Source organism: Crassostrea angulata, chromosome 4 (genome assembly GCF_025612915.1).
Source record: "Crassostrea angulata isolate pt1a10 chromosome 4, ASM2561291v2, whole genome shotgun sequence".
NCBI classification, from domain to species: Eukaryota; Metazoa; Mollusca; class Bivalvia; order Ostreida; family Ostreidae; genus Magallana; species Magallana angulata.
Genome location: NC_069114.1, coordinates 14,208,772 through 14,235,428, shown reverse-complemented (window position 1 = coordinate 14,235,428; position 26,657 = coordinate 14,208,772). Strand labels below are relative to the sequence as shown.

At 34.3% G+C, this 26,657-nt stretch overlaps 1 protein-coding gene, 1 long non-coding RNA gene and 1 pseudogene across 4 annotated transcripts; 1 reads left to right on the top strand and 2 right to left on the bottom strand.

The window, feature by feature from the left end:
• Positions 1–4,348: 4,348 nt before the first annotated feature.
• Positions 4,349–11,028, top strand: LOC128182083 (cysteine-rich venom protein pseudechetoxin-like; annotated as a pseudogene).
• A 1,234-nt stretch (positions 11,029–12,262) lies between these two features.
• Positions 12,263–13,488, bottom strand: LOC128179889 (leukocyte elastase inhibitor-like). Its single transcript, XM_052847578.1, has one exon. The coding sequence runs from the start codon at positions 13,385–13,387 to the stop codon at positions 12,263–12,265; it is 1,125 nt and encodes a 374-aa protein (XP_052703538.1). The 5' UTR covers positions 13,388–13,488.
• A 4,964-nt stretch (positions 13,489–18,452) lies between these two features.
• On the bottom strand, positions 18,453–21,882 carry LOC128179910 (uncharacterized). Of its 3 annotated transcripts, none has more exons than XR_008243161.1 (3): positions 21,764–21,882; positions 20,572–20,672; positions 18,453–19,606 (listed from the first exon to the last, which is right to left on the bottom strand). It is a non-coding gene; the product is annotated as an uncharacterized LOC128179910 (long non-coding RNA). The 3 variants fall into 3 exon arrangements; XR_008243162.1 differs by lacking the exon at positions 21,764–21,882 and adding an exon at positions 21,565–21,597; XR_008243160.1 differs by lacking the exon at positions 21,764–21,882 and having other exon boundaries at positions 20,572–20,872.
• Between the last annotated feature and the right edge of the window lie 4,775 nt (positions 21,883–26,657).

Sequence of the window (26,657 nt, the reverse complement as noted above, 5' to 3'; positions counted from 1 at the left end):
CGTTGATCCAATACGTGGTGTGCAGTGACTAGATCCCTTCCGATCAGGAGTTCAATTTCAGCACCGTCATCAAGATCCGGTATGAAGGGTGCAATGTCACGAAGGTGCGTATAGTTATCTGCCACTGCAGGAGACGGTATTTCATGCCGATTGTTCGGAATGTCATTACACTCTATTAAACAAGGTAAACTTAGAGTACATGATCCATCAAACGATTGGACGAAATATCCAGATGCCTTGCGTCCTGAGGAAACAAACTTTCCGGCACATGAAGATAAAACATATTCAGTTTGCCCACCACACTCCCTAAAGGCATCAAAAAAGGCGGATGTGGCTAACGATTTGTTGCTCTGGTCATCAATCATGCAGTACACCTTGCGCGCACGGTATTGTTCACCAACCGGGTACACATATACTGGCACAATCTTTGCACACGACTTGCTGGTGCTGTACTTAGTTCCACATACTTCAGTACAGTAGGTGCCTAAATGGAGACTCTCCCCCTCGTGATTCACTCTAGGCTGCCCCCCCCCCCCCTCATGCTCAATTCTGGACTCAGGTTCAGGGCGAAGGATTGTAACATGCTCTGTAGATCCACACATGTCACATTTCACACTTTCTTTACAGTTTTTACGAAGATGACGTCTTGAGCCACAGCACTTCAAACAGTAGCCGTTCTTGAAAAGGTAGTCCTTGCGTTCCTTAAACGTTTTTCCGCGGAATTTCATACAGTCTTTAAGCGAATGACTTGAACTAGTTCCATGGATGGGGCATTTCACACTGACAATGTTAGAGTTCACATCTGTCGTAACATCCGTCTTGTTAGCTGACACAGCAATTTGACGGTAAGCATTGCGTAGTCCACTCTTGCTTCTCTGCTGAGCTGGGTGTGTGTTTCCATGGCCAGTATGGGTAGAGGAACTCTCAAACAGAAGACTAGGATCGTTGCGCACACGGGCAAGATCACTCAGAAATTTCGTAAACACAGAGAATGGTACTTGCGAAACATGATTGTTCGTCTTATATCTGTCACATTCTGAAGCCCACTTTTCACGGAAACGCTTTGGCAGTTTACGAACAAATTCGTTGATGCCACTGGATGTGTCATAGTATGAAAATGCGGTGCTAAACACAGGATCGCCCTTCACTGATTCCACTTCTGCAGCTAGATCAGACAAGTCCAAAAATTTCTTGCGGTCACCATCTGAAAGAGCAGAAAAACCGCTAATGCGCTGTTTAAGTGACAGTTCAATAGTCTCTGCACTACCATATTCACGGTCTAGACGCTCCCATATATTATTGACTGCTTTCTCTGGGTTCCGAGAATTTGTTGCTCGGATATTTTCAGCTGTGATTTTGGACTCTGGTCCAAGGTGATTCACTAACAGGTCCAAGTGTTCCAGAGTTGTTGCACTGATTTCACTCATGACATTCATGAAACTGTATTTCCATGTCAGGTATCGACCGGAATCATCATTAATGTTCCAGAGTCTCCTAGGCAGTAACTGGTTCTTGGCAACTAATTTTGCCAAGTCGGCGGCCTCAGTCGGATTCTGCTTCGGAGTGGATAAAACGACACTTGGTTTTGTATCATCGGTCTTATTTTCTGTTGCACACAAGGAGGGCTTGGTACATGTATGTGTAGGTTTTTGAGGAAGAGGTTTGTCATTATCATGTTCATGAACGTTCACTTCAGGAGGAACATCTGGAGGGGGGGTACAATCATCTCTGTTATCATCCATATAACGAAGCACATGAAACTTGGATGACACAGGGGGTTTGTAACTGCTATGATCACTCTCTACGGATTTTGTTGTAGACTGGGAAAGGTCCAACACTTTACAAATAGCACTCAACCCGGATTCAGCTTCTTCCAGTTCACGCTTCACCGTCAACAAATTTCTGCTGGCTTTCAAGGCAGCTTCCTGTTTGATGAGCTCAGCCTCCTCGGCAGCATACTTCAAACGTGCTTTTGCTTTCTCAACATTGGCAGAATGTTGCATCCAGACAGCAGTAAGTTGACTTGATCCTGATTTTCCCGATATGACTGACGGAACAAGCGATGGGGCCTTGGATGATTCCATCTTCGGCAGTGCAGACCGCAACTGATTGAGGAAGGCTGCTGTCTTGTCACATAGAGATGAGCGGACTAGTCTGTGAGAGGCCTCTTCATTTGAACTCTCCACGGTTCTGTGACCCCTTAAATAACTAACATACTTGTCACTAAGAAGCTCGTAATACTCCAAGTGCTTATGGATATTATCAATGATACTTTGGCCCTGCGCTAAGTCCACATGTTTTGTATTGGCAATGATAGAGTCAATGTTTCTTTTAATGTCTAACAACTTTGATGTAAAGTTTGAAACACTTTGTTTTTATTGCTGAAATCCAAAATCAGTCATCTTCCTAGTCTGGCGAAGATCCATATGATATAGCCTGAATTAAAGGATTTTTCACTGTGATGAATATCTGCTTTATTACTTCCAGACCTCGTGAGAGGGTGAAAAACTGAAAAGTACAATAATAATACAAGTCAGAATTTGTCTAATATAACAATTTCCAAAAATATGGCAGTAATTAAGCTGTGACAATACTGAATGTTATATGACTAAACTTTACCCGACGACATATACACAGATAAATGTGTGACTAGAACATGCTAGCTAAACAGGCCTATGCCTATCCTATGTTGCGAACACGCGCTTACACGAAACAACGCAGTTGCAGAATTTAAACAAAGTAAGAGATATTGCATGACATCGTTAGATACACAAGATCATAATGGACATAAATTGACATGAATAAAATAAAACTTACTCCTTAGATAGGCCGAATTCCGCAAAATGATGCTAACAAAAACAGCAGGCCAAGCTCATGGCTGCCATTACCGAAAAAAACAAAAAACCAAACCGGACGGAACATATTATTCCGTTTGGAGAGCAGCACACAATTCATTAACGAATTCATTGTGTTATAATAATATTTTATGAGAACGTGTAGATTCTGTATTCTATGGTTGGTGGCATAAAGTTTGTGGATTTGTTAAAACTGTATTTTGCATATAGGGAGAAAGTACTTAACGATGTATAAGTCGACTTAATGAAAAAAAAAATTGTGGCGAAACACAGTATCATACAGTGTTATAAAAAGTAAAATCATGACATGAACTTAAGGAAACAGATAAATTCATAATTAATACTTAGACAGTTTAAAGTATAGCAGATTAAAGCAACAGTAAAACAAGATAACTTACGACGGGTAATTGTTTTTCTAACATGTTCCATAGCATATCTTAAATAAATATTTTTAATAGTTTACACATCAGAGTGATCACAAATCAACAGTATTTAGAGAAGAGGAATGTGTCCAAAAACTGCTTAAAGCAATATGAACTGCAATTTTCATGTTAAATACTTCTTTTTTTACGAAAAGGTGTGTTTCTTCTAAAATGACAAAAAATTGCTGTAAGCTGTATTTTTGTGGGAAAAGCCGTTAATTAAGAAGCCTTTATTGGAGCAAAATTGAATTATTGTCGTCCTGTACAACAATTGATTTGCTATATATTCTTTAGAAGAGAAATCTTTCCTCTGACAAAAATTAATGAATTTTTCAAACTTTATTCACAATAAAAGTGTAAGTTACATGCAGACCTTTCAAACTAACAGGTTTCTGCGGCAAAATAAAATTCTAAAAAATACAGCTCATATTGCTTGAATGAATTTGGAAAGAAAACAAACTACTATATCCAAGTAATTTTAACCTAATCCAAATGAGACATACATCTATAAGATATATAGATTAGTAAGGTTGAGATATATGTTTGATAGTGATTTTAATAAATATATTATGATTTCAAAACCGAACAATAGAGATTGTTATGCATGATTTTAATAGACCAAGACCACTTAATGTCACTCGGAGATGAATATTCCACACATCAAAGTTTGTCAGTGATTCATCATAAAGAACCGTGGAACATTTTGTTTATTGCTTGCAATTTCATGACAGTCACAAGGCATATATTTGTTAATTTCATTTAATTACAAAAGTTCTAGATTGAAACGATGGCTGTTGATACCATCTCCGGTGATTTGTAATGTTTTTTTAATTTGATTTATTGACTTTAGTATGATTATTTTAACTTTTATGTTGTTTGTGTTTTGTTTTTGTTTTTTTATGATAAAACAAGATATTTTATCATAAGGCAAAATATTTAAATCTCTATCCCCCCCCCTATCTCTCTCATTAGGACACGTAGGTTACATGTCAATCACACATACATTGTTTCCCTGACCCAACCATAAACCAACACCAATTATACCAAAGCATCACACATAATTAGAGCCCGATGTCTGCGTACGCGGGGACACTCTGACCACCTGGACAAGATGAAAACGTCCTACAAAATACCGTTTGTTATGAAGCACCTGTCTCTACTTGTAGGTGTTTTGTTCTTTCCTTGCTCTTGTCATCGCATCGAAAGATCTGTGAGTCTTGTGTTTATCCTTTTTTCAAATTTGATTCTTTTATTTGGCGGTTTGTGTATCTATATTCATTGATTTGTTTATATAGGGACTTCTGCATACTTACGTAACGCACACTTTTAATCGCCCATCTTCGCAAGCCAAGGGTTTCTGATCCGCACCGCGGATCAGAAACCCTTGGCTAGTGAAGATGTCAATCGCCATACATTGAATTTGCAAAATCTAATTAATCAGTAAAAGAACTTTTAGTTTCTTGACCACGTAACCATCTATTCAAGTTGTAAAATACATTTTAAAAAAATTATGAAATATTATTATTTTCTAAAATTATTTTATTATATATAAATTATTATTATCATGAATTAATAAAAAAAAAGTCGAAATTATTATTGCTTGAGTGACTATTGCTGTTTGTTTTTATGCTTTTTATGCTGTTTGTTTTTATGCTTTTTATGCTGAACAATTTTGTTTTCAGACTAGTTGTGCTCAAAAGTACCAGGTAATTCCAAATCATTCTGCGTGTTTACAAAAGACTGCCATTGCTACTGATTCCGGTAAAGTCTGTTTGTATGTCTGTCTGTCTCTCCTTCTCTCTTTCCCTCTCTTTCTGTCAACTTTTTGTGTGTGTATACAGATATATCGAGAAAAGATAAAGAAATCAAGAACTGTAACTCTTACAAATTATGTTGATGACTCTTCTTACCTGCAGGTATTTCTGATGAGGACAAAAATGTAATAGTCAGTAAACATAACGAGTACAGATCAGGTGTAAACCCACCTGCTGTTGCCATGGCAAAAATGATGAGTAAGAGTCAAACAAAGCCCAAACCGTTAAAATCGAACATAATTTGTAATACTTGGAATTGTAAGTTTGCCCCATTAAATTGTCAACTACTAGTTTAAAAATTTTGTACATCTACATTCATTGTAAATACCTTTACATATTAACTTATATCAAGGTGGTTCGTACAATTTTAATTTAAGTCTTGGGATGATGAAATAGCCATGATCGCTCAGAAGTACGCTGACGCCTGTAAGGGTCTCGTTCATGATGGCGGTCGACAGCGGAGTATTCCGGGTGAGTGAATCGAACGCAACTTTCCGTTTCGTGTTGCCTACTCGGAATGAGTAAATCGAATGCAGTTTCCCTTGTAATGCTATTAGTATAAAGCTGATCATTTTATCGTGAGAAAACAAAATAGACGGTTTATATGTTACTTAATGTTGTCAAATTTTAATGATGATATTATGATTGTTAATGATTTAATCAACGAAGGCACTAGTACTGTTCTGTTTAGTTTCTTTTGACATCTGATTGCATGTCGAGAAAAGACAAAGTTGTTATAATCATATTAAGTCTATTCAATTGAAAACGTTACCAGTTTTAAAGATATTAGGCTTTGTCGATTACACTTATTCATTCAGACACAAAAATACAATTAAGTGGTTTGACACGTATACATTATAAGCTCAGCTAAAGGACAAGTTATGTTACAGACGTTAATGTATTAAACATGGTTTGGAAGAGCATTGATCTTCATCCTTTCTACATCAAGGTCGTTTCTCTGTGGGTCAGAATCTAGCCAGTGCGGGCTACGCTCTGGACTGGGCAGGCGTGATCAAGCTGTGGTATGATGAGGTCAAGGACTTCACCCTGGGGGGAAACAATGACTTAAAGAAAGTGGGCCACTACACCCAGGTATAATAGATATGTGTATGTTTATAATAGAAGGACTGGGTGCATTGTGAAGACAGAATTGCCAAACCTATTGCAAGCAGCAGCGTTTAATGAACACTTTAAACCTAATGCCAATGAATGCATTGCAATGTGTTTTTGTCTACTCGGAACCTGCTATGCTAGGTTATAAATTGATCAATGACATTAAAACTTATTATGCTACACAGATAGTAGAATCGAAAATAGTAAAATTTATCAAAGTGGCATTGAGTGAATTTTTTTCCATTTACACAATATATATACAAGATACATGATGAGAATAGAAATCATTGCACTTTTGCTATACCAATTACATCATTTATTAAAAAAAACCAGTTACGTAACCATTTTGCGAAATCATATTTCATAATATTAAAATTAGCTAAATAAATAATTATATTAGTTTGTCAAGTTATTTAATTTAAACGAAGACGATGGCTTACCTTTATAATTTGATTAAGCATCCACATATAACTTACTTGTAGTAACAATTATGGTCTATTTCTAGGTTGTCTGGGCGACCTCCATAAAAATAGGTTGTGGGTTTGCCGTCTGTGGTTCAACGAGGAGTTACGTGTGTAATTACGGACCCGGGTCAGTAACCTCAACACAAACTTATAAGTTCCGGCGTTATCTCTGCCCATAATATTGTTTTTCTGTGTGGTTGTCTGTCTTCATGCTTTGATGGCAATGATATTTACACGTTGTGTAGCTCGAACTGTCAAGTCGTATAAAAAAAGTCTAAACATTCGGTACATATAATTCAATAACCATATCCTTTTATTTCTTACACAGTGTACGTACTGCTTGTCCATTTGTACGTATTTTCTTAAATAATTCGATCTAAAACATCTCTTTTGTTTACCAAATTCTCATATGACGGCAATAATTGTCTGCTAAAAAAACACTTTTCTCACACATACAGCATTAATTTTCTTTCTACCAGAAAAAAATTACTCCCATTGTAGGCATCTTAAAAAAAATTCTATGATACACTGCTCCCCACCCCTCTGCTTTTAGTTGAAAATAGTTATACATGTAGTCAATTTTGTCCCAAAGTTACATGTATTCTGTAGACATGATTATTTTCTTTACTGTCTCATACCTTCATAGCAGCGCTAGCGTCCAAATATTGCTTGTGCGTCTGATAGTTTGATTATATATCATTTACTCTATCAATGAAAAAAATATATAATTTATTTCCCAAAATCGTTTTATAGTTTGACAGTTTATCCCAGATACATGTAGCAATACAGGTTAGCACTATCTTTGTTTTGTAAAAGTATATGTATGAACATTATTAGAGAGCAGGCGATGATAAATGTAAATTGTTTCGTTTTTATTCATGGTATATTTTATACATTAAAAAAGAAACAGCTAAATTCTTCTGGTTTTGCAGAGGTAATCTGGACATAAATAACCCGTATGAATCGGGATCGTCATGCAGCAAATGTCCAAACAGCTGTGATGATAATCTATGTGGTAAGATATTACGTAAATTACACATTAGAAACGCAACGTAAATTAATTTTCTTGTGTAAATCTTTCACTTCTTTGCCCCACCTTTAACTAACAATATGAACAGTGATATATCTTTTTACTAACACACATATTTAATCAAGTATTAATTTTAAGGAGGTTGGATGGTCAACAAATTAAAGATCAAATCTTTCTTGAAATTTTGAATATGATTTTTTTCTAAGCCATCAAGTATTTTTTGTAAAGAGAAATTCCAAATATTTTACTTTTTAAAAAAATTAATATATTTCCGATAATTATCATACAAAGCTCTTCCTCTAAAGGAGATCTGTATACTAGCCTAAAAACGGCCTCGACTATCCAGCTCTCTTAGGGCTTTAGATGAATTATTGATTAGAAATTTCAGTTTAACTGATTTAGAACAAAACAATTACCTTTCGAAATGATAATTAAAATAAATATTATGCGCCAGGATCCTGCTTAAGGTAGTAAGGGACACCGCCATATTGTGACGTACATGTACTTCCTATCGAAATAAACAATAAAATCAATTAAGTATAATTTTTAATCATTCTCTTTCTATACACTGTCCAGATTATCTGTTTTGAAACGCCCCCTCTACCGCTTCAGGTTTCAATATACATCCCAAAATAAATCAAAGTACTGAAGTACCGACGAGAGTTGATTTTATCGATTATCATTTATTTCTTGCGTGGCAATTAGTTTCTAGTCTGTATTTGAATTACGCACTTTTTTATAATATGAATTTTAATTAGACTTTTCAGACAAGAATTTAGAAAACCCCATATGAATCATGTTGTGTAATATTTAAAGATAGATTTCAAACCATGTATTAGTAATCGAAACAATTCTAAAAATTGTATGGATCCAAGCACTATTGATATTAAACTCCAGTTTCGTTCAACCAGACGCTCACCTGCCTCCGTTAATCTCCGCCAAGCAAGAGAGTCTCTCTGTTTGTCGGAGATTTACGGAGACAGCCGAGCTTTTTGTTGAACGAGACTATATTGTAAATTCTGGCGTAGGAATACATGAGACTACATAAATATCTAAATTGTTCGTATTGTATAAAATCTTACTAGTTTCAAAGTGTTTATAGATAATTTTCCTTGAAAAACAATGCTTCAGCATACATTAAATCGAATTTTTAAATTATATTCAAGAACTAAGACTTGTCAGCGGTGATGATTTGTGCTTAGGTCCAGACACTGTTTCACTTTCGGTTTGCAAGAGTGACTGCATAGGAGAGTTGACTAAAATCAACTCCCAAAAATCTACAGGGTTTTTGCATTGCATCAGTCATCAATAAGCCAGGATAAAAACGTTGAAAAATTGCGCGAGGTATCCCGAGTACCTCCGAATGGAGAAAAGATATAAATATTTCCCATTATAAATATCCGTAAGAAATTTTTTTTCGTTCCTGTGAAATTTTATGAGTGAAAAGTGATAACTTGTCAAATAAGATGTCTTGGATATTTTCCATTTCATTGATTTCAACTGTAATTCTTTCACTGGTATGTGTATTTTTATTAAATTCATCAAAAAATGACGGAAGCAATAACTCGGGACAGACTTAAACAATTGTTACATATCAGCGTAGCGTTACGGGTTAGAGCGTTAACTACAGTGTAATAAGCTGTAAGTCATGAGTTCGAATCCCACTGGGGCTTTTATAGTTTTTAAAGCACATTTTTGGGTCAAATTATGTAACATTTGAAAATTCTAAAACAGTGAATTATGCATTATGATTACAATGTACGTTAATACAAATTAATATCGACAGGTGTCCCATACCACCTTAAATTGAGTGTTAACTATATCTGGACTATTTATAGATTGTCAAGGCAAGGCATGTGAGAATGGAGGAACTATGGACTTTAATGCGTGCGCATGCACCTGTAAACCACCGACCACTACTTATGTCGGTCCGTCCTGCCAATGTAAGTACAGACTGAGTAAGAAATTACAAATCTCGCGCCACGTGAGATTTCGTCAGATATTGAACTTCCGGAAACAAGCGGCCATAATTCAGCGGCGTGTTATCTGAATTTTATTTTAATTCTGCAATACTAAATTGTACCTAATTGCTTTATACGTACATGTACGTGCCTGTTTATATTTTTTTTTAAGTGTCTGACCATATTCTTGATATCCTAGGGCTATTGGCTTCTGTCAGTGTACACGTAGAGAATGCAAATTGCTTTTGATATTTATATTCCATGTTCAATTTCTTTTTAATGTAAAAAAAACATTACCTAAATACATTAGATATACAAGCTCAAATATTATGATTTATAGGTTTATAAAAAAAAATATATGGGCAATTTAAACTGGACGGAACCAAAGGCAATAATTTCCTTGAATACTAGCATGACGTATTATTTCCATAATCAACTCTGTAATGATAATGATAAGTTTATCGTTGTTGTTCTTTTTTCAGTGAACTGTACCGGTCAAAAGGACCGTTCCTACATCTGCGGCCCACAGTTCACCCCAGCAATGTGTGACAGGTTCACTAATGTCCCCCAGGACTGTCCAACCATCATGACCATGTGTAAAGTGTGCCCATGTAAGTCATTCACAAACACTTTTATATTAAATTTTTGTAATTATACATCATACATGTATGCACCGAAGTAAGTCCTTGATAAACGCTTTTGTATTACAACACACTTGTATATATATACTGTAAACTAACTTTTAAGGTGGTATGGGACACCTCAATATTGTGACGTAATTACTATCGGAACAATAAAATCAAGTATAATTATATGAATATTACTTTTTCCGAAATTGTTACCTTACAGCTTATAGCACAATTGGTTATAGCGTTATCTACGAATCTGTAAGTCACGAGTTCGATTACCGCTGGGGCTTTTATAGTTTTTAACTTTCTAAAAAAAATTGAAAACTTATTTCTTGGTCAAATATTGTGAAATTAGAAAATTATAAAACTGTGAAAGTATATTGATATTTGTGTTCTTTTGTCCACATTAATATCGACAGGTGTCCCATATATATCACCTTCAACGCGTGCAAGAATTTAACGCGACGTTCTCAAGTATCTCGTCATTGCAAAATAATTCTCACCGCGACAGTGATATTTGTTTTATGGAACGATCTTGAATAGAATGGAAGCTTTTTTAATAAGGTTTTATAAGTTTTGGTATGGAATGGTTACGGTGATACTGTATGGTTTTATGACACGCTCTGGTATAGAATTGTGGCAGTAAGAGTACAATTTGTTAACAGATGCTGGGATCGGATTCGCGGACCCTGGCGGGGGACAAGAAACAGTCAAGTCAAATACACGGTTATCGATCTTAACAACGATGATTATATTGATATCACTTCGATTAATTTTCTTAAAATGAATGTAATTTTTTTTATGTTTGTTCATATCATGTTATGTTTTTGTGCCAGACATGTTTGTGTGAAATATTAACTGATACAGTTTTTTTAAGGGGGCGTGGGAGGGGGGTCATTCTAAATATCTCTGGACCACATTTGTCAAGATTCATCGGTAAAAGAAGCAATGGGATAAAATTAAAGAATAATTAATAATAATAAAAACCCAACAGATTCTTACTCTTACACCATAAATCCTGATTCTAAGGGGGGAGGGGGGGGGGTTATCTCACAATTTTATAGAGGCCCCCTTGTTCACCAAAACTATGTGCATAATGCACCTAATTTGTCTGCTTACAGACAGTTAACAGTAGAAATCATAAATAGGTATTGCATCAACTTTGACCCAAACTTGTACCCAAAACACATGGTCCCTGGTAAATAGGGTCATGACCTTTTAAAGATTTTTTTTTTGCTTTGTTTGTGTAGTTTTATGAGAGGATTAAAATGTTGAAATCTTTACGACCGACACACAAAATCGAACATCTGTTGGTCGGGTCGCCTTTAAATCTTTATGTCACTTTACTTTTCAATGCAACGTCATGTATCTGTATAAATGTATATTATGACAATAAAGAAAGAGCAGTCATTATCGTTCTGCTTATATTTAGCCAATGTTTAAACGTCCTTATATTTTTCTGTCCCAGTTACATGGTTTTGTCCACATTCGAAACATACAATCAAACGGAATGCTATTTTTCGTTGGACTTTTTTTCGGTATAGTGTAGCCTCAAAACATGGCTTGCTATTCAACCCTGAATGAAATATTTAAACTATTAAACAACGCCATTTTTGTTTACATTCAAGAATCGCAGTTACACGTAACATCTAAAATATCTCAAAGGTATTAATTAATATTAATTAGTTCTATATCAGATGTAAGTGTTTACAGTTTACTTCAGGAAATAGAGTTGTCGAACTTTGCCTAAATCCATTTTTTTTTAGACGTGAGATAATAAACAAATTGATTTTTCTCAGCCTTTTATTGCAATGAGTATTGATTTTATAAATAAAAATACATGTATATGTAAAAACACTAACAAAATAAGTATCAATGAAACTATAAACAATTTATGCAAGATCATGTATTAATACAATTAATTTTGATAATAAAATTTGTTTCGTAAAAATTATGGTTTTACATTTCATGATATTAGTTGCTTGGTTTCAAGAAGCTACCGATAAACAATACAGTTCCGGTCGAATTTTCTCTGATCAGAAAAAGGAAGGGGTGGTCCGCTTTAAACACCATGGGTTCTAGTGGCATGCACATAAACCTCATCATCACTGCTGTAGCAGCGGCGGCTTCCGTGCCCTCCTCGTTGACCTCAACAAACGCTTTGTGAATGACGTCAGATACATGAGTGCCATCTGGCGGGTTTTCCATCATGGCGCCGAAGTCGGCATTTCTGAAAAAGATATCGGTGATTCCCATCCCACCAAGAACTTTATCCAGTTGAAACGAGCTTTCTAGTTTGAATTTCGGTATGGAGACAATGACATCCTCGCTGTACATTTCCTTTGTTAGTTCCCGAAACGTGTCAGCCGACAAGCTTGATTCCAATGACGACAATCCGTCAACCTTGTTCGGAAGAATGATTAGCATACTCAGTTCTCCCCCTTTGTATGGAAGATCCAGAATTTGGCAATCCAGTGATTTGGACATACCAATTAGCCACTTTTCCTTTTCCATATTCATCATTTCAACCATGCCCGACTCTGTCTCGGATATTCGAAATGGTTCGCTCTTTGTATTCGAGGCCTTGAATGCTTTTTCCCAATCCCCTTTGAAGTAAATAGCATTGGTTAAAACAATTAACGAAAGGGAGTTAATCCCTCCCTCTGGAATCAAATCCTTGATTTTATTGTTGGTCTGGTCCTCAACCCAGGTGTTGATTCGAGTTCTCGACCCTTCCGGGTTTCCCACAAAATCTAACAATTCAATTTCACTGTTGTAATAGTCCAGCGATTCCTTTTTATACGACTCTTTAATCTCCAGTCTGAGTTTGGAAAATATCCGGTTGGCTATGGCGAGCTTTGTCCCGTCCTTAGACTTTCCCGTCAGGGTGGCGTGTAACTTTTGATACGCCTGGTGCGGGTTAGGAACTCCCGCTACTCCCAATACCTGTTTTATCTGCTCCTCGGATTCCCCTTTTGCGCCCAACATCGTTAACATAAGAGCCGCCGATACACTGTAGGGTGACATAAACAGATTCCCACCCCCTTCGCACAGAACTTGATAGAGTTTAAAAGAGAAGTCTGTGACTGCACTCTCCATGACTGATTTTGTAAATATCCAGTTGAAATTAGAAAATCTTGTAGAGCTGATAAATTATATCACTTCCTGTCTCTTTCCGTGTTTATCTCCGTTCTGGCGTGATTCCGTGGGATTATGCGGATTATGCGGATTTCACAATCTGCACAGATCGTCTGCCACTTTATAGTGTGCAATAAAGCATATTTTTTTTTACCTGTGTTGCTCGATAAACATGTGATACCTGCACTACCTGGTCATCCCTCACTATGTTATTTATAGTCCTCCCTCTTGTTTACAATTTTCATCCATTTTGACCTGTAGATGGGGCTCCCCACAGGGTTTCCGTATACAAGCTCTCTATACGTGTATAACACGTTTAAGGGCTCAGTACTGTACAGCGTTGGTATTTTAAACAGTATGCAATAAAAAAGAATTTATAATGTAGTTAATCATGATAAGTTCTTTGCCAAAGTAGCCTATGTGAAACAAAGAAGATTGCAGCTAACGATATTTGGTTGCACCGTATAAACTCAATTGTTTTGTAAAGAAAAAAAACTACAGTATCGACAGCTAAAAATGAACTTTGAACTCAACAAATGCAATTATACATACATATATTTACGATAGTCTAGACTGAGAGGCATACACATGTGCAGCTCAACATGTAGTGATAACATATATACATATGTAATAGCATATACGCTTGCATCTATTTGTTTAATATATAATACTTAATTATATCAAAAAAAGAGATCTACTTTAAAACATGTACTTTTACAGTTTTAGCTCTTACATGTATTTATCTCACGCCATTGTTTTTATCCTTAAAAAAAAAATCCTCAAAATTTTAGCGCCCACTTTTATTCGTATAGACATAGACTTCTGATTAACTAAACATGTGTAATGTTCTGTAATTTGCAATAATGTTTAATGTATTTAAAAGAATATATTTACATTTTCAACTGTCTTTGTCTGTGATAACATTACAAATCAATTTTGAACCCTAAAACCGAATAACATCAAAAAATATGAGTGACACAAAATGGGCGTGTCTTATAGCAAAACTGAAAAACGGTATTGGCTGCACGGCGCGCGTAGTAATACATTGCATGTGCTAAATAAAAAAAGTAGTGGTTTTGAAATGTTTTCTTTTCGCACACAAAATGAATGAAAATTAAAATGAGCATGTAAAGGTTACCATTCAAAATAAAATTTATAGAAAAATATCTTAATATGCAATTTAAATATTTTATATAAACGGCTCGTCTGCTGATGAATAGATTTCTTATAATGATCGTCTGCTGATCACTTCATTTTTTATTTCGATCGAATGCAGCCACCATGAACGACCATATATCAGATGCGGTAAAATATGGCGATTTTGAAGTATTTAGTGGGGATAATTATGAAGCCCCCCTGCCAGAATTAAAATTAGGTTTTGATTCTGATTTTGACAATTTTCTATCCGAAATGGTCGTTTCGGATTTCGATATAACATTAACCCAACAGACATTTGCCGATTTGAAAAAATCCGATGATCCCGGGTTGCCAGCCCCAGAAACGCCAACAAGTACTCGTTTTGCCAAGCTTTCCGACGACGAAATTAAAGGATTTCAGGAACTCACACAATCAAAGGCTACAAAACAAAGCACCAAATGGGGTTTAAAGATTCTTACAGGTACGCTTCTTTTTTTTTTAAAAAAGTGAATATTAGTAAGCAGCAATTAAACGCAAACAAAAACAGCCCATATTATGCAGTTACAGTTTTTTCTCAAATAACTGTCAAAACATGGATATCATTGTGCGTTTTCTATTACAGATTGGCATATTGAAACGTTTGGAGTTCCTCTAGATCTGGCTGAGATTTGCGAGGAGGATCTGGCGAAAAAACTCAGTCGCTTTTACTGTGAAGCAAAACCCCAAAACCCGAAAAAGGAGCATACCTCCGAATATCATAAAAATACCATGAAAGCAATCAGAGCCGCCATAAACAGGCATTTATCCGACATCGGTCGAAATATAGACATTGTAAACGATAAAGCATTAATTCAAAACTGCAAATAAAAGTTTGACCGGTCTCATGAAGCATAGAATGGTCACTGGAACTTCTCGCCCTACAACTCATAAGGAGATCATTCACAAATCAGATTTACAGAAAATTTCTGCTTACCTGGAGAGTGCATATTCTTCTCCAGTCAATCTGCGACTTGCAATGTGGTACATCATCGCGATACATTTTGTGTCTCGTGGTCTTGAATTCCATCATCAGCTTCGGGTAGATTCCTTCGATTTCAAAGTTGACGAAGAAGGCTCCATATATGCTTGTTTGAAGCATGAAACAAAACAAAAAAAACTATCAAGGTGGCATTCACAAACTTGAAGCACTGAACGACAAAAGAATGTATGAAACTGGAAACGAAACTTGTCCTGTGAAGTTGTTGAAGTTCTTCTTGTCTAAAACGGACCCAAATGCGTCTCATCTTTTCAATAAATGCGTTAAAGATGCCATTTCATGTGTAATTTCCGGCCAACAATCACAGAATCTTCAAATCGTTCCCTATAATTCTGAAAATTCCAACTTACCTGTCAAAAATGAACTTAATTGTTCCACCATGTCCGACTCGAGCATTAAATCTGGAGTTTTGAATAACTCCCGCTTTGAGAACTGTTCCATTACCATCAAGTACAATCTCGACTGAGGTGTAGATCGACCGCCTTACCGCGCAGGAGGAAAGTACCTTCCGTTATCACGAAATAAACACTCTAGTTATTTACTATTTTGCAACTACACACATTTTTTTTAAAAAATCAAATGATATTTGATTTGATATTTTGTTGTATCGACTTAATAAATTTGCAAATTTGACTCTTCAATACATGTCTGTGAGTTTTAATGTACAACACACGTGTGATGCAAGTGTCAAATGACGTATTCCTGGGGCGCCAGTGGGGTTTGCATAATTATACGAATTAAAACAACGGTAAAAATGTTATAATTATTAGATCTTTAATCGTGCACATTAGAAATAATATAAATATAAGTAATAAGGAATCATTCTTTGAATATTATGAGGTGATAATTTCGGTCGGAGCGTGGTCAAATCTATCATAAAGCCCTTCGGACTTTATTTGATTTGACCACGCCCCAACCGAAATTATCACCTCATAATACTCAAAGAATGATTCCTTATTCCTTATAAAAATTATGTACGAAAAAAATTTAAAACACTATGTACAATCAATTAATTGTGCTAGTTTCGTTAATTTCTTAATTGTTGTTGTTGTTTTTTGTTTTTGTTTTGTTCATTGTTTTTGGTGGGGGGGGGGGTGTCTTTTTATCTCTTTGTTTTGGAAGGGGGGGAGGGTTTAAAAAATAAGGCAAGCTTTTTTTTATATAAAGCAATTGAAGGGGGGTGGGGGTAGGGTTTAAAAAAATAAGACAAGATTTTTTTTTAGGGGGGGGGGTTGGTTTTTTTTTTTTTGGGGTACATTCTATGCTCAAATAATTTTAGAGTAAACATCTGCTAATTAAAGCAAGCATATGCATATTTGTTTTAAAGAAACAAATTCCAAAATTCCTCAGAAATTTATACTCAAGACACAGAAATTGAATTCATGAGTCATGATCATCGTTACATAAAAACTTGAAATCCTAAAGAAAGTTACGAATGTAATATCAAATTTTAAACACCTGCTTCATATGACTTACAAATATTTTAGTTTAAAATTAATGGAATACATCTTAAAGAAGTAAAACCTGGGACCAGTGCTTACATGTATATGATGCAAAGTGCAAGATTTTTATATGCTAATGTCTAAATGAAAGTTTTAAATATTATTAATAAATACCTAAAATTAAGAATATATATTATACTATATAGATAACAGAGAGAGAGAGAGAGAGAGAGAGAGAGAGAGAGAGAGAGAGAGAGAGAGAGGAAATGACTTTATAATAAACATTATATCAACAATTTTTAAAAATTACCTATTAATAATATATACAATGTAAATATTGATTTTAAATTTTAAGAAATGCGTTTATTCATTCGAGAGAAACACAAACTAGCATTATTATCTACACCAGTAAGGACAGCGGATTTCATGGCACAAAATATTCGACATTATATTGGTGAATGTATTACAGTTATTGCTGAAGATTTTGTAATTTCCAAATTGTATATGATAATTCTTCGCACACTTGACTATGCAGTCAACAGAAAGATAAGAGAACCCAGCTGGAACCGCCAAATATGCCGACGGACAACTCTCAGAAAACATAGGATAACACCGGTACTCGATCCGCGTACCATTGAGTCCAAATTCCAGTAGCACGTTTTCGTATGACAGATAAGAATGCGACATATCTATCTCCGGAACTTGAAGAGCTCTTCGTTTTCTTCCGTTTACTGGGGGACTTAGAGCCATGTTTATAACAGTTTTCAGCAAACACTCACACCTCACAGCCTACTCAATATTCAGGGTCATGAACCCTGGGGAGCATTCATTATTGTCCCCAAGAGAGACAACTCTTGAAAACATGCATTAACTATAGTCCGTTTCTTAAAGGGGCATGGTCACGATTTTGGTCAAAAATTATTTTTTCGATTTTAATGTTTACAATGCTTCAGTAAGGCATTTTTAATAGGCAACCAAAATTTGAGTGTCATTTGATGAGTTATAAGCGAGTTACAAAGCTTACAATTCTTCGCTATGTAAACAAAGCGTTTGTTTACATTTTGAATGTTGAAGTAAAAATTCCAGTTTTAGACCCAAAATAAAGGTATTAATCGTTAGGGACTGTTTATTTATGCTTTAAATGAATAATAAGATAGACAAACCAGCTTTAAAAAGATTTTTACTGGTATATTGAACCTAGGTAAACAAAAACAGGGCACGATCCTTGTTTACATGGCGAAGAATTGTGAGTTCTGTATCTTGCTTAAAGCTCAATGACTGGCACCCAAATTTTATTTGGTAATTAGAAATGCATTCCTAAAGCATTGCAAATAATAAAAACAGAAGAAAAAAAATTTGACCAAAATCGTGACCATGCCCATTTAATCTTATTAAAATAAATAAATTGATAAAAGTTTTCAAAGTATTTTAATTATAAATAAATTAATACATATAACAATGAGTAAAAGGCATGAAAAAGGCATGAAAGAAGTACATTTATTCATCAAATATAGTAGGCGGTACATGTACCTGGTGAATATTAAATGTATATTGCTTGTAGGTACATGTACATAAATCTTCACAACTACATTCAATTAATACACTGTGTTATGTAAACTGAAAAAAAATACACAGGTTGTAAGTCTAGAGATCATTTTTAAAATGAATTTTCTTAAAATGAAAAATAAATTAATGAAATTGCATATATCATTCTAAAAAAATCATTATACTAATAGGCACGAAGTTCAACATAAATAAAGTGATACATTAGATGAATAGGATATAATGTACAGCAATTTAAGATTTAGATGTCATTTTTCATATGAAAGGTAATTAAAACTCCATAACATTTAAACAATGAAAAGAATGTGTTTTATTGGTGTAAGTTTCATTCAAATGTTGCTTTTTTTATTAATAATATCATTTATGATCACATCGAATCAGTTTACCTTCTTTTCTATGAATCATTTTCTCAAAGAAGTGTTATTTTCATACTTTATATTATTTTTAAACAAACATAAGACTCGAGCTTTGTTTACATAACAATAAATTCTTACCCCTGTATCTCTTTCATAACTTGACTTCTAACATTCAAATTATGGTCAATAATTCAAAATGTGCAAGTATATCATTTTATGCATAAAGAAATTGAAATCAAAATTTTGATCTAAAATCGTGTCCAAGTCCCTATAAAAAAAATTGTATAAAATAGTAAGGCTAAATTCCAATTTAAAAAAAATAGCTGTTTCCAAAAATGTTACATGTATATGAATATGTTATATAAAAATATATGTTAGAGGGATGGGTAGGAAAAATACAAATTAAGTGCACTCGATAAAAAGTTTGCTGGTATTCATTATGTGAACACAATTCATCCAGTAACATGTAAAGTTATGCAACATAAATAAGAATGTTATGAATGATGTGTATAGAACAAATTCTTCTGTGGTTGGCTCCATAAATCTTGAAAAGATGGTGTGAGTTGGTAAAAAGGCAGAATAAGGTTCCATTCTAATCCTCATGCATTCCATTCAAGAAATATTCATTAATGTCATGGTCTGGAAACTAAAATAGAATAAACATAAAGTGTTAAGAGAATTACATGTAATTTTGCAATCATTGTGCATGCACTCATCAAATACTTACATGTATATATTCAATGACGTTATTTATGGAATATGCAATTACTAACAATGTAATCTTTTCTAATATTGTACATACATGTATTACGTCATTTTGCCACTAATTTTAAACCCAGCTGACAGTTCCTTTTTGTTATATATAGAGCGTCAAAAGATAGTTGCATCATGTGCATGTACTTTCAGTAATTTTAAAAGCCGTAAAAACATTTCAGTACTACAAAACACTTTGAATTTGTCAAATGATTTTACAAATGTAATATGTACTAATACACCAGTAAGTCACAAGTGATATATACTTTTTAAAGCAGTACAATGTATCACTTATAAGACAACATCAGGAAACCTGGCTCAGTCAAGTCTGCACACACATGATAAATGTAATGAATGTGTAACTTCAATGGTGTAACTTCAAAGATATTTAGATATCCAGTGGACAGAAAGATATTAAATATATTAAACAAAGATCAAAGTCACAAACACTTATGTAACACTTATGTAACATATGATTGTCTGTATGAGTTTCAACTATCAACATTCTATGTACATTAAAATATGATTGCGTCAATAACAAAAACTAATCTGAAAAACATATTTCCAGCATAAGAAATTCATGGGTTTTCTGCAAATCCCATTTTCTCAGAGAGTGTAAAACACATCTCTTAAAGTTTATAATATTTTCAAACTCCTGGTATTCCTTTCAGAGGTTCCCACCCCTTAAAATACAGATGATCAAGCATATTTGCAACAAGATGCCCATATAAAACTTTCCCTTTTACACAAGTCATTGTAGCTATTTAGATGACCTTGCTTAGCTTTCAATCATCTTAAACCAAATATATCTACATATAGAAAGACAAGTTGTAAGTTTATTACATGACAAAGAAGTACTTTCTGGGCTTCAGCAGACATGACTGGGTCATTAGCAATATCAAATTGACAATATTTTCTATATTCACGATCTTCAGATCATCTGGAAGCCGCAGGTAAATCTGTAGATTAGAAGAAAAAAGATACACTAGCTATCATTACAAAGCTAAATGCTGTCATTATCAAAACAAAAGGGTGTGTCCTAGATTACACTTTTTTATGGGCACATGCAGTATCTGAGACATGGTCAAAACATTACCATGATAACAGCTATAACAACTCATTAAGTGGGAAATGACATATAACTATACAATTTGTTATGGCTTTTCATACTCTGAGTCTCTCTCTCTCTCTCTCTCTCTCTCTCTCTCTCTCTCTCTCTCTCTCTCTCTCTCTCTCTCTCTCTCTCTCTCTCTCTCAACATCTTTGTCAGCAATATTTCTAGTGCAATGTGGCATTATTGAAATATACATATGTATATATGGTTCAATCATGGAAGCAAGATAATCAATAACAATTACATGTACATGTTCACTGTAAATACTCTCTCTCTCTGAGTCTATCTCTCTCTCATACTCTCAATCGTATAATGTTATATTTACATAACAAATGCAGACCCTTGATTCATAAACACTCTCATCGTTAATAGATAAATAAGACATAAAGTTAACAGTTTGAATGAGATACAGATATCAAAACCACATGTACAGTGTATACATTGTACGTGTCGAGGAAATTCTGTATGGAAATGACTGAAAGCATGATTGATACAAACTCAATATTGTAGGAAAAGCATACAATATTTTTTAACGTATGCTACATAACAATATGTGTAAAAACTGACTATAATACACTTGCATACACATTTCATACTAAAACATGTCTTTCAAGTCACATTTCATCAACGACCATTAATTATCGACATTTTTGTAACATGTGTACTAGACTTAATGCATTGTAGGCTTTTAAAAGAGTTTTTGAGTAGTTTAACAATGTAAGTAAGTATGTTCTTACCGACGAATGACTACTCCTTAGCACGTTTTAGATTGTTGACAAAATCGAGGATTGGTGTTCAGACTGTTTCATGCTGAACAAAATTTAACGAGATAAGGCTAATCACCCCTAACTTCGACTTCACATTAATAAACAATTCTTCTGCAACTTTAAATAATTTAAAAGCTTGCCAATATAAGAAACAAAAACTTTTACTTACTTTTTCCATTTAAACTCCTCTCTCGATTTTCACGAGTATGAGACTGGTCTCGTTAAAATCCCGAGATATACGAAGTTTTGACTTTCTCGGGTTTTTTCATTCTTTCGTGAATATAGAAACCAGAAAGGTTCCGATTATGCTAATAAGGCTGTGAGGTGTGACTGCAAGTATGTCGTTCCTATATAAAACGGTTTTGTTGATACTGAAAGAAAAAATTAAAATGTTGAATCATTTCAAAAGTTTAATAGGTACTGAGTCGGCCTTTATTACATGCATATAGTTTTGCATTTTCCAAATATCTAGCAGTATCTTAAGATAACCTTAAGTAATTCACAGCGCAAAAGATACTGACAGGACTAAAATCTACACAATCCAGTTTTATCCAGTTTATCGATTGGTCGAAACCAGAAAAATCACGGAGTGAATGAAGTACTAATAATCATTAATATGATATCAGACTCAAATAACCATTATAAAAGACGACTTGGCTATTTCTTTTATCGAACGTACTGAAGTGCATTAACACTAATATAGTTAACTCTACCTACTTTTTGCGATTAATTTAATAATCTGTTAAAGGAAATATGTAAATATAAACAATAAAATGTTTTCCTTGATGATTCAGGCAGGTTCTGAAGGTAACGATCATTGCAGAAAAAATATACACAACCCTCTAAAAAAACCTTAAAATGTCACCTCGTTCATTATATTTATGATTATCAATTCACTCAGTTATAGACATCCCACCCGAGACTTATTTGACCGAACTGACTATATATACATGTATATTAAGATTTTCGACCCCGCCTACCCTCACCTCTTCTTAGCTGCAGAACTGTAGCTCTCCGGGAAAAAAAATATTGACACATCGGAGAGCTACAGGGCCACCCTTTGAAAAAAATTATATTTATTGCGCAGAAAAACGTGCGCTAGTTTTGGACTGATTTACCTTATTCATACGCAAATTCTGTGAAAACAATTAGAACCATTAAATTCTTCATGCAATTTACTACTGTCATGCGCTACAGTTCTGCAGCTAACCTCTTCCGTGCCTGCAGTCGGTTCTCAGCACCCGTGAGACAGGTGTGCTATGAAGGAGTCTGATGACAAGTAAAAAGACGCACAGACGATACAGAGTCTGTAAATACATAAGTAAGACTTACATAATGTATAATAACATCCGAACACAGTGCTGAATAATTAGGCCAGTATTGAAGGCGACGTTTTTTTTTTAAATTCAGATCTGTCTAAGAAGTAGATACTGAAAAATATAGTAAAATGCTGTTTGATAGACTCTTGATTAGAGTTATATAAAACCACATTTGTTTATAATCATTCTAATATCTTTCACCATTAAACTTAAGCTTTGAAGATAAACGTCCTGTTGGAGAAATTGTCGCTAAGGTAGTATTCCATACAGGATATATAGGAGATCTTGAAGGATTTTTTTTTTATAAATCCTACGTACCAAAAATCTTTACATGAATGAGCGAACTTAACTGTAGCAGAAGATACTACATGTAGTAAGAAGAAAGCTTACCTTCATATTTCTGAAGGAACATATAAAAGTCACTAATTATTTAACGTTTTCAAGTCCACAATAAAATAAAAAGATGGTGATGGATCAGCGGTATTTGACCCCAGTTCTATTTCCATTAACAGTTGAGCAATCAATGAGGCGTTAAATTCACGTTTTTTATGACAAATTTGAAGATGGATACTCCTAAATGGGTTTCCAGGTCATTAGGATCACAAAATGACCTATTGCGATTGTTAAGGGGAAGGTCCGTCGTCGTGTGTCGTCATGTCTGCGTTAATGATTGATCTTAGAACCATTTAACGAGGCCGGGTCTAATTTGTTCTGCCCTAGATTTTTGGATGAAACTTTTTACATGAATTTCTACTGATATAATTATTATTTAAAGATTAAAAATAAGACATTTACCACACGGTTTGTTTAGGGGGTCATCTCAAAGTTTGTTAATTATTACACTGTAACATAGGAATGTATCAATTTTGCATATTTTTTTTTTTACATTTTTTCAAAACTTCTGCCTTAGGGATTTCTTTTTCTGTTCTACATATTAAGAGCATGTCTACGAGAAAACCATGCAAAAGGTGGTGGGAGCAAGGTTCTCTGATCAACTTCATATTTTGTGTGTAACAGTGTGCATCTATATGAATTAATTTGCCACAAAATTTTTTTTGATGTGGTCAGTCTAAACTTGGTTCTGCAGCACTGTTACTAAAAATAGCATTTTGACCCTTTTAAGAATAAAATTTTGTATAATTTACCAAATTAATGTTAAGAATTCTGAGTTTAGTTTAAATATGAATTCAAAAAGTCATTTAGAGTTAACACTAACAAGGTACACTTGTGTAATTCATTTTGTCAGAATTCCCATATATTCTTTCTGTTAAGTGCAGATAGGTCACGAATCTGGCATGTTTCCAACTTTTTGTAAAATTGTGAAAATATACATTTTTTAAATGCTTAAAAGTCAGAAAATGGCACTTTAAATTCACTAAATCTGTTTTTAGTTATAAGAGGACATTTATCTTTACAATATATCAAAAATCTGTCTTTGGACTCTCAATAATATTGCAAATATATTGTCTTAAAGTTGGACATTTTTCTACTTTTAAAACTCTCCAGAATCTGTAGTTTGGCATAAGCTTTACATTGTAACATGTATATTATGAGGAAAAAACCAGACATATTTGTGAGCCAAACAATATTTTACTGAACTGAAGGATTGCTTCAACACATTTCAGTTTTTTTTTTAAATCAATGCCATTAAAACACGAGAAATCATGGGAAAATGGGAATTTGAATATACATGTAAGCTGAATTGGACTTATTTGCCAGTGCTACACATTCACTGGCGTCGGAAGCAAATTGAAAGTGGGGGGGCTAGACTAATTCTTAGAAATATTGGGAATACCTATACTTCAAAAAAAATCTTACCTACCAAAATGTTTTTCCCCAAATCATGAAATTCCTAATTCGGGAAGGGGGGGGGGCTGAACCCTCTATGATGCTATGTTCATAATGTTTGGGTCTAACTTTGCAAAAAAAAGTGGGGAGGGGTGCTAAGTCCCCCCTAGCCCCCCCCCCCCCCCCTGGTTCCGACGCCTATGACATTAAGACAAGCAGAGTGCCCATTAGATACACAAATGAATAATTACAGGGGCAAAACTACAAAATTCAAAGTACTTAAATACTTAAAGCCGGGCTCTTTTGGTGTGTAATTTTACATATTTTTTACCACAGATTGACAATCTCTCCTCCCTCTCTCTCTCTCTCTCTCTCTCTCTCTCTCTCTCTCTCTCTCTCTCTCTCTCTCTCTCTCTGTGCATGTATTATGTATTGATCGTTTCATTTTTTATACTTGAACTAGTGATTTTTTAATTCAGGAAGTAGGACCAAATTTCAAAGCCCCCCCCCCCCCCCCCCAAAAAAAAAAAAAAAAAACAAATAAAAAACAACCAAAAACCAAACAAAAAAAACCCCCAAAACAAGCAAACAAACAAAAACAAAAAACAAAAGGATCACCTCCATGAAAAAAAAAATGATTAAACATATCTTTGTTGAATTTAACAGAATGTTTTTAAAAATGTGGAAGTGGTGTGGTATCAATTGCCAATGAATGTCCATCCCATTAAAATATCATAGAATAAGGTAGATTTAGTAATTATTTTTGTCCGACAGTATAAAGGATTGAACTTTTATTGTTTGAGGGGTAGAGGGACCCAATATCAAGCCTGAATTATGCTTAAAATTAGTAAATAGCAGCAGAATATCAGCGTAGTATAATATAGAGACACATTTTATTAGCATTTCATTTTTTCAATTTTTTTAATCACAAGACAATAAGAGAGTGTAAAAATTTTGACTTTTTTATTAGACTGCTTCATAACTCTGGGACCAGGTTTTCTTATGATGGGTTATAATTAAATAACATCCCAAAATAACAATCCCACAAAAACAAGTTATGATGTCTATTTTAATATTTGGGATAACTTTTTTATACCGGTAGTTTATGTTTATATTCATATGTGGTTTTCGCAGGTTGAGATCCCCTGGGGAAAGGGTAACCTAACACCTCATTGTTTCCTTTACAACTATATTTTAATTTTAAGAAAAGGTACAAACTTTAATTTTTTCAAAGAGGAGATCAATTGCTAATAAAGAGGTAGGGAGTAGACCTCTCTAATAATTTCAGATGTACTTACTGTGTTACATTCTCAAGAACTTAAAAAACCCTGGCTCCCTCCCCGTCATTTCAAGATTCCATGAAGTCTAACCTTAACATCTAAAGGGTAATTTTTAGATGGCCAGTGAAATGTACACGTACATGTAGAAATGTGATGTCTATTGCAACAGACTCCGATGATAACGATGAAAAATTGGACGAGGCATTCCTTGTGAATTCCGAATTATTTCAACATAGAGAGAATAATCTTAGCGTGACCAGGCTATGCTCAGGTCTTACTTCATTATAAATTAAATCTTTTTAAGAAATCAGTTCTCGTTTTTGTGGATTTTTTCGAGTAAAATATGATAATCTGTGAATGAGATTATCTTGGAAAATTTCCCCTTCATCTATTTTAATTGTACTTCTATCACAAGTTTGTATATTTTAATTAAAATTCGTCCAAATGTGCTGCTTAATTGGGACAGAAAATAGCAGTTTATAGACTAGATACAAGTCTCCATCAAACTTCAATATGTATGTGATATAGTGAATAACACTAACAAGATGGGGCAATTTTTGTGCAATTAAAATCATTCAATATCATAACATATATTAACAACACTCACAGCATTTCTCAATACTTACACATGTAGCCTGAACTTGAACTTGTATAGCTTTGTCAACATTCTGACTAG

What these genes read in the sequence shown, in the direction of transcription:
- LOC128179889 (XM_052847578.1), bottom strand. Translation starts at nt 13,387, where the DNA reads ATGGAGAGTGCAGTCACAGACTTCTCTTTTAAACTCTATCAAGTTCTG.